The sequence below is a fragment of the Vicugna pacos genome, chromosome 3, assembly GCF_048564905.1.
Source record: "Vicugna pacos chromosome 3, VicPac4, whole genome shotgun sequence".
NCBI lineage: Eukaryota > Metazoa > Chordata > Mammalia > Artiodactyla > Camelidae > Vicugna > Vicugna pacos.
Genome location: NC_132989.1, coordinates 85,040,119 through 85,054,398, shown reverse-complemented (window position 1 = coordinate 85,054,398; position 14,280 = coordinate 85,040,119). Strand labels below are relative to the sequence as shown.

The window sequence follows — 14,280 nt, the reverse complement described above, 5'->3', positions numbered from 1 at the left end:
TAGTGTCCTTCCTTGCCACCCTTAATTCAAACTGCTCTCAAAAGGTTGAGCTACTTATTAAATCTAGAAATCTTTTCTTAGTTCATATCACCTGTTAACAACTCTTGCTTCCAGAAACTTGCCTTCCTTGACTTCCATAATACCCTACCCTACCCCTCCTCACACCTTAATCATCTTCAGCAGACATTTATCGAATGCTGCTTTGTGCCAGGCATTGGGCTCAGTACACATGAGAGAGTGAAAACAGTCATGGTGCAGCATATGGTCTAGTGGGAGAAGACAAACAGCAGATGGTACATTTGGAGAAAAGTACTGTGCTGTAAGAGTGATTAAAAAGGGAGATGCACTTCAGAAGGGTGGTGAGTGAGGAAGTCAGTAGGATTGCCTGTGGCATTAGCAAAGAAGCAGGATAGTCTGATAAAGAACCAGAACAGCAGAGAATAGCATGTGCAAATGATTACAAAGCTCTGTGGCATCTTCTAGGATTCAAAGAGCCTGGTATGGCTGGAGAACTACAAGAAGGGGGAGTGGTGAAGAGATTGAAGGGTAGCAAGGTTCAGATCACTTAAGAACTTTGTAGGTCATGTTTTGAACTTAATACTTTAAGGGCAGTGGGAAGCCAGTAAAGGGTTTAATTAGCCAAGTGACAGGTATCTCTTTAAAAGCTCATTTTTACAACTGTAGAGAGAATGGGTTAGAGAGGGGTAAGAAGGGAAGAGCCTAGTTTGATTCTACAGTGATGTAGGTGAAAGGTGATGATGTGGGTCTGAGTGATGGCTGAGGAGATGGAAAGGAGTAAATGGACTTTGAAATATGGAATTCTGCAAGATTTAACCTCACTTACCTTCTATCTGCTCTCTCCTTTGGTGATTGTCTTCGCTCCCACATCTTTAAAGTATCACCTCTGTGTGAAAGACTCTAACCCTATGACCCTAATCCCGATGTGAGCCCCTGTTTCAGTTTTAGAGGAATGGTTATATTTCAGAAATTTAAATGGTTCCAGAGCCATAAGCTCCTGCCACTTACTATCAGTGTATCTTGGACCAGTTATTTCACTTTCTTGTGCCTAAATTTCCTCATCTGTAAAATGGGGATAATGCATTAGCTACCCATAGGGTTACTGTGAAGATTAAATGAATCAGTACACAAAAAAAATTTGGGCCCTGGCTTGCACACACAGCAGAACTCCACAACTTCTCAGTCATTGTCACAAGCTGAACTGCCTCCAGCACCCAATCTAGCTCTTTCACTTAACATTTCCATTTCTATTAATGGCACTAGGTAGAGATTCCAAAATGCAGTCACATTTGATTCCCTGCTGTCAATTCCCTGATCACACTGCAAGTAGAAACCTAAAATTAGAGATTGCTACTAAATATTATTTTCACTTTTCATCTGCACATAAAGTGAAAGTTACAGCTACTTTTATTGATTCATTGACAAATAAAGTTAACCCTTGGGCAACACAAGTTTGAACTTTATGGGTCCACTTACACAGAAGTTTTTTTCCTTAAATATGTTGGAAAATTTTTTGAAGATTTGCAACAACTTAAAACTCAGATGAACCATGTAGCCTGGCAATAGCAAAAAAAAAAAGTGTCATGAATGTATAAAATATATGTTAGGAATATATAAAACATACAAAACACGTGTTAATCAGCTGTTTATGTTATCAGTAAGGCTCCTGGCCAACAGTAGGCTATTAGTAGTTCAGTTCTGGAGGTATCAAGATTTATACACATATTTTTAACTGCGTGGAAGATCGACACCCCTAAGCCCTGTGTTGTTCAAGGTCAACTACATTCACGGAGTACCTACTATGAGAGTCAAGCAATTGGACTACATTCCTACTCAATTCTCATTTTTTATCCTTCAGATACAATTCCTGCCACTTGGTGTACACAAAACTATATTTGAATTTCCTCAACAATCCTGATAGGAAATGAAGGAAAATTTCTCTACATAATCAGAATGGAGTTTCAAAGATCCTCAGTAAGTGAAACAAATGAAACCACTGAAAAATCTAAGCATGCTTTACCGTCTCAAGGTTACCAACCTTACCAATTCAATTATGGGTACAAAAAGGGTTCAAAAGCAGTGACATCAAAGTTTATGACTGAGGAAAATGGGCAAGCTTTTCATTCCAGGGTTGACAGCAGCATTAGCTGTTCCTGCCTATCCTCCAGTACTATTTCTTTGTGCTTAGTGTATGTTACTGAAATAGGTGGCATCTATTAATAGTGTGCTACCTTATTTAGATTTTGACTTTGGGTATCAAATATTAAATAACTGACTCCTGAAGTTGTTCCTTTTCCTAGAAATTTAATTACAACTGGTTTTGGAGGTCATTTTCTCCTCTGGGTCAAGAAGGTCTAAACTCTCCAGACATAAGGGACTGAGGATGAGGTGGGTACACAGGGAATCACAACACTTACAGACACAGGCCTTGCCCGTAAGGCACATAATGTATACTACATGGATGATACCAAAGAATTTATTGTAAATGTAGTGGCAAATACATTGAGAAGACCATCATTAAAAAGAAATTAGAAAATTACACGTTTAAAGTGTGTGCTTTTTTCCACCACCTTTAATTTATGGCTAGTACCAACATTTTAAGTACTGAAATACTTAATGGGATAGTCCATTTTCACATAATTTCATGACACCTGTCTTCCTCTTAGTTTTTAAAGCAGTTGACCATGAAATTTCAGTTTCAATTATTATTCTCTGTTTTTATCAATTCTGTAATGATCTGTAGAATCTTATCATCTGGATGGAAGAAGAAGAAAAAAAACCATGCATAAATTCATTGTTGACTAATTTTCCAATGTATACACATGTAAACAACAGGTATACTTCATTAAATGATTCTTTAAAATTAGAATACAGAATTAACATCAGCAATATTCACTATAAAACTAGAGATGCCTCCATAATATAATTTGTTGTCCTACAAGTATTATTTTAATTATCAGTATAGCTATACCACACCTACTTTGACAAAAAGCAGGCAAAGGCCTGAAGAGATCATGTGATATAACTGTTAGTCCTTTATAAAAACTCTTTTAAGACAGGAAGTTTCCTAACTTTTTCACCTGGCTCAGATATACTAAAGGCTTTTTGATTCTTCCATGTACTTCAGAATTTGTCAGGATTCCAACAATATGGGCAAGGAATAAGGAACTGTTATCAGTTTCTCCATGTTTAATCCAAAGGAAACTAAAAATTTTAACAGGGAAATGCTCTTGGAGAGATGTCAGTGGCAAAGTGACAGACCTCTACACAACAAAGGAATCAAATACCAGTTAATTTGACAAACAGAGCAACAGAGGCTACATTATTTGCTAAAGAAGTTTTGTTAACAGCTGCTTCTACTCCTGCTAGCAGTATCAGTTGCTCTGATATTGCGACTTTCTAAGAACTTCATAACCACTCTCTAGGTGCTGTAATTATCAGGGCTCCAAGATTGAAATTCTGTATTTATACTAGACACTTCAATAAGAGAATGCTCTGTGCTCTGTATTTCAATGATTGCAATGGGGAATTCTGATAAATGGGCCCATGGCCTGACACTCAGGTTCCTAGAGGCTACAGTGGCATTTAAAAAAGGAAGGGGGCGGTGCATGGAGAGGTCACCTGCTGGCTGGTCTAAAAAGAACCATGATTTTTAGTCTGAGGAAGAGTAGAAGAAAGCACAAGAGCAACTTTAAGTTATTTCTTTTTTTACTATAAAGTCCAAAAAGGGAGGACACTAATGTACTCCATCCTCCATCCTAAATCAAAAGTATATAGTTCACCCGAGGGCAAGTTCTGCTTTCTCTTTTATGGCAAAGAGAAACTGACATCATTTTAAAATTCACTTTTCTTAGTTTGGAAGTTGAGGTTCAACCTGTCCTCTATATATAATGTAATTCTTTCTAAGGCTGAGTTGTAGTGTACAAAGTTCCCTAAGAAAAGAGCCCACATCTCTCTCTTTTTTAATAGTGGTACTAGGGATTGAACCCAGGACCTCATGCATGCTAAGCATGCACTATACCACTGAGCTACTCCCCTTCCTCCAAGCCTACATCTCTTAATATGCCAAGACCTGATCTAAGTTTCCAGCAGTATAGGAAAATTAATACAATTTAATGTTTATTCACTCACTTTCAGTTACACAAATAAACACTGAGTGTGAGGCTTCAGGGTAGTAGCACTAGACCAGTAGCTCTCCAACTTGCCTATGAGAATTAACTGGGGTACTTGTTAAATATAATCACACTGATCAATTCTTAACATTGATAAAAGCAGGAAAAGCAAACTGGTGTGATACAATGGGAAAAATATAGTACTAACCAAAAAATATTCTTTTCCTAAAAACCTGATTCTAATCAAGTCTTTAGATATAACTACCAGGTTTGCAGGAAACAAAGAATGGAAAAATACATTAAATCAAAGCATGAAGATGCAACCAACCAAATCCTAAAGGGGGGAAATTCTACCAGAAAAATAACCCAGTTTATTAAAAATAATTATATTTAAAAATGGGGATGGTAGTAGAGGGGAAGTGTTACAAATTAAAGGAGATTAAAAAGTAATACAGCCATATGCCTCTCCCATAGAGGAGATTCAGTACACTTGGGGTAGGTCTTAGGACTTTGTATTTTTCATAACTGCCAGGAAAATTCTGATGATTTGGCAAGTCTGGGAAACACTGTACAAGACTAAGTGGGAACTCAGGTGTCCACTGCAGACTTCTGTTGAAGGACAATGTACTTATTTTATACAGACTAATGGGTCTGCATTTTTGAGAATGGTAGAGAAAACATGCCGGGAAGCTCACAGAAAATCCCTCTTTTTAATTTTTTATAACTGTATCACTAGTTTACTAGTATGTCAGTAAGTAGCAAAATTTACAAATGCTCAGTTTTATCATTCTTTTTCTGTGAAATGGCCAGAAGTTTAGAAGTGAAACTTAGGAGAGGAAGGAATAAACTAAAAGAATCTTAAAAGGATAAGTAGGTTGTGAATAATGAAAATTTATCAATCTAATGGAATTCAGTATAAAATAAATTTTATTAAAATAATTTTTAATCATACGGAATTTAAGACTTCAGTGAGCTATAGTGTATGTCAATGTTTAAAAGTACACTGTTTTCTACCTACATTATAATCAAATACTTACTTTCAAGGGACATCTTAGGATTTTCAAGCTTTTTTCTTAAAACAGAATCAATGAGAACTCTTAGCTGTTTGAAAATGACAGCTATCTTTACAGGTGCCTATTGAGAGGAGATGACAGATTTGACAAAGTTAATCCCAGGAGTGTGAATGTGTCTAAATAAAATCAAGATAAGCATGTATACCTTACGATGTGCACATCTAGACTTTAATATAATACAAAATGTTATGGGAAAAATTTAAGCAGCTTACTCACTGCAGCTAAGATACACAAACCTCAATTTCCTTATTAAGTACCTATACATTTGGTATCTCTTTCCAAAATAAAGCAACCATTATTTCAATTACTGTTTTCTTAACATCAGCTCTGTGGGAGTGAAGACTATAGTTTTTGAGATGAAAATTGCAACTATCACCACAATCTCATTACAGAACACTTCCACCACCTCAGCCTCTTTGTAAGAATTGCATATATTTTTTAAGTTGCCTTTAAAATTTTTATCTCCAGTCTTAGACAATCAGTTATCGTGGTATATTACAGCAGAATGTATTAGATTTACTCAGTTTAAACTGGTCAATGTTGATGAGCTACAGAGAAATAAACTTACTGCCAGTATTGCTGGTTGTTCGATTTTTCCAGAGAAGAATTTGACAATATGCATGAAAAGCTACGAGTCTGTATCTTTTTACAGCACAAGGATTATAAGTGGAAGGATTATAAGTCTGAGGATCAGACAGTTCTAGGTTTAAATCTTGCTCTACCATTAATAATGGTAAATTACTTAACTTCTCACTTGAGCTTAAATGCCTTGTCTGTAGAAAGGGAACTATAGAAATTATCTAACAAGATTGTTAGGGTATTAAATTTGGGATAATCTGTGTAAAGCTAACTATTGTACACAACACATGGCAAGTTGTAATTGTTACTGGCAATAAATGCAATCTGTAATAGCAATATAATTTGATTTTCAAATTTAACAGATTTAAAACCATATAGATAAGATACAATAAGGAAGTCTTCTATTTTAAGTCAAATTATAGGAAGAAATTATGCAAACTCCAATAAAATTTTTAAAAAATCTACCTCAGTGATACTAGAAGTAGAAATTGTAATGTAATCAGTAAAATCAGTTGTAGCATGTACCTGAAAATAGATCCAGCCATCAACAGAGAGAAGACGTTCCCGGTGCTGAACTTCTATTTCACCACCAAAAAGTAAAACTGGAAAAGGGGTTATTAGGGTAGTTTCCCTCAGATAAACTCGGGCATACCTTATCTGCATGAAAAATAGAGAGGAAAAAAAAACAAAACTAAAAACATTTCACAGACTAAAAATGTAAGAAATTCATTTAGTCTATTTTACATATGCATTTTTCTGTAATCTGCCACTATATATTTTAAATCATGCTTTGTAAAGCTACATGTCTACATTCTCATATGTGTGTAATTTGTCAATTTTATAATCACAATCACCACCTGGGCATTTATACTATTAAAAGGATTTTAAACATTAACTGTAAGGCTGAATTATATACCTTCAACATAAATAGAACTATGAAGAAGTAAATTTATAATGCTAATGCTGTTAAATAGTGTAAAAATAAAATTATGATTAAGTTTCAGAGTGTCTGGTTTCTAGACCAATGTTCAGCTATGGCCATTAGTCAGGAATCTGTCACGTTTTACATTTAAGTTTGATGATATGCTGGGAATTATTCAAGCCAGTGCTTGAAATTATCGGTCTTTGTTAATTTAATGAGCTATGGTTCAAAAGGTTGACTGTTTTAATTGTAATCTACAAATATTTGCTATTAAAATTATCTTAGATTGCACTGTGACTCAAACTGTTGCCACATCATATGTAGTTCTATCCCATCCCATAATCTCCCTTATTTGGACATGTGGAAAAAAGGCACATTGTATGTTTTTTTGAGAAACCATATACAGCTTGATTTCAAACAGGAACAAAAATGAATAGCTCAGAAAATTTAAGAACCAAATGTAGTATTTGTTGGGAATCCTAACTTGTTATGACTTCCAGAATAATGCCTTGAATACTGGAATTTAAGAATGGGCACTTTACCTTCTCCTGGTATAAAAGCCATCCATAAGTTTGCAAATCTCGATTTACTGAGGATGGATGTACTTGTGCTTTGCCTTGGGCTGTCTCCACAACGCAAGCCAATTTTTCTGTAACATCAACTGATTTTGTATAGAGTATCTTCCCCACATTGTCATACAGTCCGGCGGTCAGTACAGCTTTAAGAAGAGCAGTTTCTTGGAAGGAAAGGGTCTGTAAGGCTCTGTTTCCTTCTGAGCCATTAGAAGTTGTGGATGATGAAAATCCTGCTGCCTTAACCAACTTTATTAACTCCTGCTTTACATCCTAGATTGGTTTGTTAAAAAGAGACAAGATCATAACTGATTGAAACAGAGAAGTTGCCAAACAACCTTATATTACTATTTCCTATCAAAATTGATAGGATGCCAGAAAGCTAAAAATAGAATTACTACATGATCCAGCAATTCCACGCTAGGTATAATATCTGGAAAAAAATGAAAACACTAATTTGAAAAGATAAATGCACCTCAATGTTCATAGCAGCACTATATACAATAGCCAAGATATGGAAGCAACCCAAAGGTCCATCAACAGACAAATGGCTAAAGAAGATGTGCTGTACATATGTAATGGACTATTACTCCACCATAAAAAGAATGACATTTTGCCATTTGCTATTACATGAATGGACCTGGAGGGTATTAATGCTTATTGAAATAAGTCAGAGGAAGACAAATGCTGTATGTTATCACTTCTATGTGGAATCTAAACATAAAACTAGTGAATATGACACAAAAAAGAAACAGATTCAGAGACATAAAGGACAAACTAGTGGTTACCAGGAGGGAGATGGAAGGAAGGAGAGGCAAGAAAGGGTAGGGTAAGAGATACAAACTACTATGAATAAAACAAGTAAGCTACAAGAATATATTGTCAGCGCATGGAACATAGCTAATATTTTAGAATAACTATAAGTGGAGTATAACTTTTAAAACTTTTGAATCACTATGTGGCACACCTAAAACTTCTAAGTATTGTAAATCAACTATACCTCAATTAAAAAAAGCCTTTGTGGAAATGTGGCGGCATGCTAAACATTTTCATTTCTAGCCTTATTATAAATACTAGTATTCATTAAATATTTTCCTAGTTTGTCATATTACTAAGTAAAGCAAGCAGCATAAAGTATATATCTCTGTGCATTATTCTTTGTATAAATAATACTTTGTTAAAGTTTAGCAAACTTTTCAGATTCTGCATTTTATTAATATATCAGTTTATTTTCAAGTTTAGCACCAGCCAACACTTGTGAAGAAATGTCTTATTACTATTCCTCAAGTTCCATAAATACCTATTATAGTAAAACTTTAATAAAAATGAAAAAAAAATTCTGCCATTTGCAGCAATGATGGACCTAGAAAGTATTATGCTAGTAAATAAGTCAGAGAAGACAAATACTGTAAGATATCACTTATTTGTGGAATCTAAAATATAAACAAATGTATATAGCAAAACAGAATCTGACTCACAGATATAGAAAACTAGTGGTTACCAGCGGGGAAAGGGGGAGGGGCAAGACAGGGGTATGGGATTAAAAGATACACACTAGTATGTATAAAACAGACAAACAACTGGGATATATTCTACAGTACAGGCAATTATTGCCATTATTTTGTAAGGACTTTTAATAGAGTGTAATCTATAAAAATACTGAATCACTATGCTATACAACTTAAAATAAATATAATGTTATAAATCAACCATACTTCAATTAAAAAAACTGATAGGATGCCAAATTATTATTTAGTTAAGTGTAGCCCAAATTACATTAGGAAGGAAAAAAAGATACCGGAAAGTCAAGGATTAAATGGAGTCACCTGATTCCGCTACCCTAAGACTTCAGACATAAAACGTAAGAATGTCTAAAATGTGAGAGCAATAAAAATGTGCTTGAATGCATTTTCACTCAGTATATTTACTGCAATAGTAGCTCTCCTTTTGCCATTGTTACTGGGTAAGTATGGTCACACAGAGAACACTGTGGAAGAATTACAGAGGACTGATCTTCACTTGTCTCTGGGACACTCACCCTAATTTCCTAAAGAATTCTGACAAAGCTTATTAATGGCAACAATCTAAACTTGTTGCCTAAAATCTTTTTCTACCTCTAGCAGTGCCAATCACCTAAAATACTACAGGAAGGATGAGCATCTTTAAAAGTAAAGAGGATACAAATGATTAAAACGTGACATTTACATTTAGGAATTCCTTTAAGTTTCTGGTTTGGGACTTAAGGGATTTTAATTCCAGGGGAGGAAAGACCAGACAGACAGTTGCTGTAATACTGCAGGGCCGGTGAAGAGACTGAAAATCTTGCAGCCCAGGGGAGGTTAGGAAAAGGTTCACAGAAAGAAGGGGCTAGGAGGCAACTTGGAGGCTGGGAGGAAGTGGAGTAGAGACAGAAGAGTGCTGATTAGCTCTCCATATCTTGAACCCCGGTCAGTTGGCCCAGAGGCGGCTATTCTTCAATTTATCCCTTCTGCTTCAAGGACAAAGTTCATTCCACTTAAAGAAGTCCTTGCTGTCATCTCGGCAGTTATTTTAAATCACAAAGAAATAATGGGTCAAATTATATGCAAATAAGAAAGTTTTTTAACCTTTTAAAATATGAGTATAGAATAGCAGGATTATTGAACGATACATTAAATTTATTTTCTAAATAGTTTTATAGCGTGTCTGCACTAAACACCATTTCCCTTTAAATGATGTACTAAACTTAGGAGACGTTATTCAATGTATGGACCTTGTTTGGACCATGATTTGAACTAGCTGTTAAAAAAACATTTACAAGATTATCCGGGATATTTAAACAGTGTATAGCTGATGATATTAAGGATTTTTTTTCTTAACTTATTGAAAGACATTTTATTATTGCTGTTCCATTCTTTCTACTTAGCAAGGCACTGGATGAGATGACAACAGGAATTACTTTTTTAAGATATGGTAATGTTAAAGAAAAAAAGAATCCTATACTTCAGAGATATGTAACAATCTGACTCCTGGAATTTGCTTCAAAATAATCTAGAGGGCAGATAGTGGAATAAAGGGAGTATAAGTAAAACAAGGTTGACCAGATGTTGATAATTATGGAAGTGGAAAATAGGGACATAGGAGTTCATTATATTATTTTGTTTACTTTTATGTATGTTTGAAAATAATAAAAAGTAACAACTGATTTTCAGAGTTGAGAAAAACTAGAAAATCCCTATTCAATTCCTTTTTTTGAAATGAGGAACTGAGTCTTAGAATAATTAACCTCCCCCTGAAAAAAAAACTCCTCCCAAGCTGAGCTGTTGAACAGACAGCTATCCTAATTCCCAAGCTAGTGTTATTTTTATGAAATCATGTTGCATCTTTTATCCTTTCCTGAATATATTATGATTGCTAAATACTATTTTGAATCACTGTGTAATACAGTTACCTGTTGGGAAAAACAACAACAAAAAATTACAGATTTATTAATTCAGCAAATATTTATTAAACCCTTACTATGTGTCAAGCACTATCCCAGGCATTTCTTTTTCCAAAATAATCCTATTGGTCAAACATATGATGCTGAATTAAGATAGTTGTATTAAGATTTACCTCTAGGGTTAGCAGTGATGTTCTATTAAGAAAATTCCTCCGGCAATATGCTATTTCAGAACGATAGCCTCCTTCTTCCCGTGCTTTCTTCCATCTATGTAAGAAAAATGACCAAGGTTTAGTATGTTTGCTTCTCAAACTCTCTTTTTCAGACGTACTAACCAAAGTAAGCCCTAATTAATTTATAATCCTTTAAAAAGAGGAAGGGTTTTGCTTGTTTTAGGAACTAGCCAATTGTATATAAGAGTTTCAACTACAATACAGATTCTTTTTGTTTATGTTTAACAGAAAATTATTAACTTCAAATACAATGTAATATACATATAATAATACAAAGTACATTATTCCTAAATTTTAGGATTATAAAAATATGAATCCCTAAAATAATTTATACCTTGACAGATTAAGTAACTAAAAGCAAATTTAAAATCTTAAATGCATCGTTTTAATAAAAGTCAAAGATAAATTTTTTTAAAAGGTAAATACCCTCAGGTTTGACCTACTGAAAACATTCAGATTATTTCTTTACCCCAGATATGCACTGTAGATCGTCAGATGGTCTGAATCTGCCATAGCCAAAGCCGATTTTGCAAGATCTGCTTCATCTTTTCGACCAATTGGTGTGGTAAAAGGAGACTTCTCTGTCATAACTGCAGCTAGTGTTGCCTATCCATAAATAACCAAGAAATTTATCATTAAAGAGGTATATATTGAAAGCTGATCTGTAATAGAAAGCAAATCATAAAACAATTGCACTTTCAGGTTACATGTTTCTTTTCAACTTATCATATTCTATAATAGCTAACATATTTTCATTTTAATTGCTTTTTGTTCCATTTTATGGAATTTGAAAAATATATCACTTTATTTTTATACCATCTTTGTGAGAAAGGGAAGTTGAATCACCACAATCAGAGATTTTTAAAAATGAGTAAGTGATTTATAGTCTGTCACACAGTTACAAGCAGTTGCTGAATGATGGCTCAGATATCCTGACTCCTAGTCTGAATTTCCATTGCCTGCAATACTCTTTAAATACTTCTTAAATAATCTGGACTATATAATTTGTTGTTATTGCAGATTTCAGATCAACTATCGTGGGAGAGGTTATTTCTTGGACTCAGCATAATTCTGGTGAGAATTTCTAATACTAGAGGTAAGTCATACTCTCTCCATTTCGTTTTCAAACAGCCTTGATTTGCAGTCCCAGAAAAGGTCACAACTTGATAATGCTGGAAAGTTAGAATGGCATAGCAGGCATACGAGCCAAGAGATTTAGACAGAGGTACAAAGTGTTAATTCTGAGGTAATTGAGAAAACAGAATTGCTGGTAATTGCTGGCTTGATAAAAAAAAAAAAAAGAGGAAGTTTTGATTCCACTTGTGTGTGGAATTCAAAACTCCCGAAGAATCATCCACTATGTATTCAGTTAATATTTCAAGTGGGATGTCTGATAGCAAAGTCTACACAAACCAAAACCCTCCTACAAAACTGTACCTACAATACACTTAGGTAAAATTGATAATAAGAGTATTGAAGTAAAATGAAAAAAACGGATGAATATATTTTCTTGTATATAAATATAAAAAGTTAAATATTCAAAAATTCTCAAGCATTCAGATTTCCTGATATTAATGTTAGGACAGACATTCTATTTAGTTAAAAAATTAAAAGTTAAAAGTTGTTGCCAAACTTAAAACTTTCCTAGCCAAAACGATATTTAAAGTGAAGAAGCAACAGTGTTTGTCTTACCACTGGATCAAGGCAGCCAAATATGGCACCAAAAATAAGCATCTTGCCAATCTTGACATTCACGGGCAAAGCTGCTAGGTGTTGGCCCAGTGGAGTCAGTTTAGGCTCATTTAGTTCACAAGCTCCAATTTTTCGGAGTAAATTCATTGCATTGCTGATTACTTGAAGTTGAGGAGGATCTAAAGCTTTGGAGAGGAAATCTTCAGGAGAACCAAGATTGCATTTCTGCAGATTGAAAAAGTGATAAATTGGTATATGATCAGAAAGAATTAACAAAGAGATAGTCAAACTAGAACTAAATTTAAGTAAAATTTTAAGCAAAGACAATAAATGTGTGTTCGTGTTTAAGGGTGTAAACATGAGGATGAGATCTTCTAGTCTATATTTTTAGTTTCTTCATTACTGATTTTTATGGAATCAAAAATCTAGTAACTGACATAGCTTTTAATAAAAGATGTTTAAAAAAAGAACACAACATAGCTTTTAATAAAAGATGTTTAAAAAAAAGAACACAACATAGCTTTTAATAAAAGATGTTTAAAAAAAAGAACACAACATAGCTTTTAATAAAAGATGTTTAAAAAAAAATCTAGTAACTGAAGGATATTATAGATCTTTCAGACTAGGAGGCCCTTGTTCTAGGTCAGGAGTTCTCAATTCCAGCTCTGTTGTTATTTGGGGCCAGACAATCCTTTGTTTTAGGGGACTGTGTTGTTCATGGTAGAATGTTGAGCAGCATCCTTGGCCTCGACCCACTATATATCCATAGCATGGCTCCCCTCTCCCCCTGGTTCTGACAACCAAAATGTCTCTTAACATTCCCAGTGGTCCCCTGGTGAGCAATATCATTCCCAGTTGAGGACGACTGGTATAGGTTATGAGACTGTATTTTAATCTATAAAGTATGAGTGCCTATGGCAGATTTGAAGCACAGTGGGTTTACTTATAAAAGGTGGGGGGAAGAGACATTTATTAAAGAACCGTAAATAAAATACTTGAAAATCTAGAGCAATTTTTTTTTCTACAAAGGGGTGAAGAACAAAAAATTCATCCAAGTTCTTTTCAGATTACCATAATATGAAGACATAATTCCTCCAAAGGCACACGTAAGATTTCAGGGACAGAATAGTCCATAAACCCTTCAAATCTGAAAATAAAATAAAACACTACTAAATACACATAATACTAAAGTCCATAAAGCCTTCAAATCTGAAAATAAAATAAAATACTACTAAATACTAGAAATGCCACACTGTACTGGTTTATGCATTTTTAATGTCTGGGCTATGCCATACCTTTCTCTTGTGTACATTCGGAAACAGAAGCCATCTCTGACCCGCCCAGCTCTCCCCTGGCGCTGTAGAGCACTTGCTTTGCTGACAAATATCTCCACCAAAGAACTCATCTGACTGCTTTCATGGTACCTAGAGAAGTGTTTTAGGAGAGAATATATAGATAATTGACTTAAATAAAAATATGAAAAAACTGGAAATATCTAACTCAAAATTAATTTGTAGATTAAAAAGGTCTATTATCACTGTGGACCAACATTTTCCAAATTGTGTTTCATATTTACATAATTTAGCAAATACTGCATACTAAAACTCATATTACCAAATTAAAAGCTCTGACACAAGGAAAAAAATTGTTTAATTTAA

General features: G+C 34.3%; 1 protein-coding gene across 2 annotated transcripts in view; it reads right to left on the bottom strand.

Annotated features, from left to right (window-relative positions):
• Positions 1–2,478: 2,478 nt before the first annotated feature.
• The window catches only part of DHX29 (DExH-box helicase 29), a 43,238-nt gene continuing 31,436 nt past the window's right edge, over positions 2,479–14,280 (bottom strand). For both annotated transcript variants that reach the window (XM_006206000.4, XM_072958671.1), the window contains 9 exons: positions 13,918–14,046; positions 13,694–13,769; positions 12,623–12,847; positions 11,400–11,536; positions 10,871–10,964; positions 7,247–7,549; positions 6,308–6,439; positions 5,168–5,264; positions 2,479–2,772 (listed from right to left, as the gene is read on the bottom strand). In XM_006206000.4, coding sequence (XP_006206062.1) covers positions 2,717–2,772; positions 5,168–5,264; positions 6,308–6,439; positions 7,247–7,549; positions 10,871–10,964; positions 11,400–11,536; positions 12,623–12,847; positions 13,694–13,769; positions 13,918–14,046 — 1,249 coding nt within the window. In that variant the 3' untranslated portion in view covers positions 2,479–2,716. The remainder of the gene's footprint in view (positions 2,773–5,167; positions 5,265–6,307; positions 6,440–7,246; positions 7,550–10,870; positions 10,965–11,399; positions 11,537–12,622; positions 12,848–13,693; positions 13,770–13,917; positions 14,047–14,280) is intronic.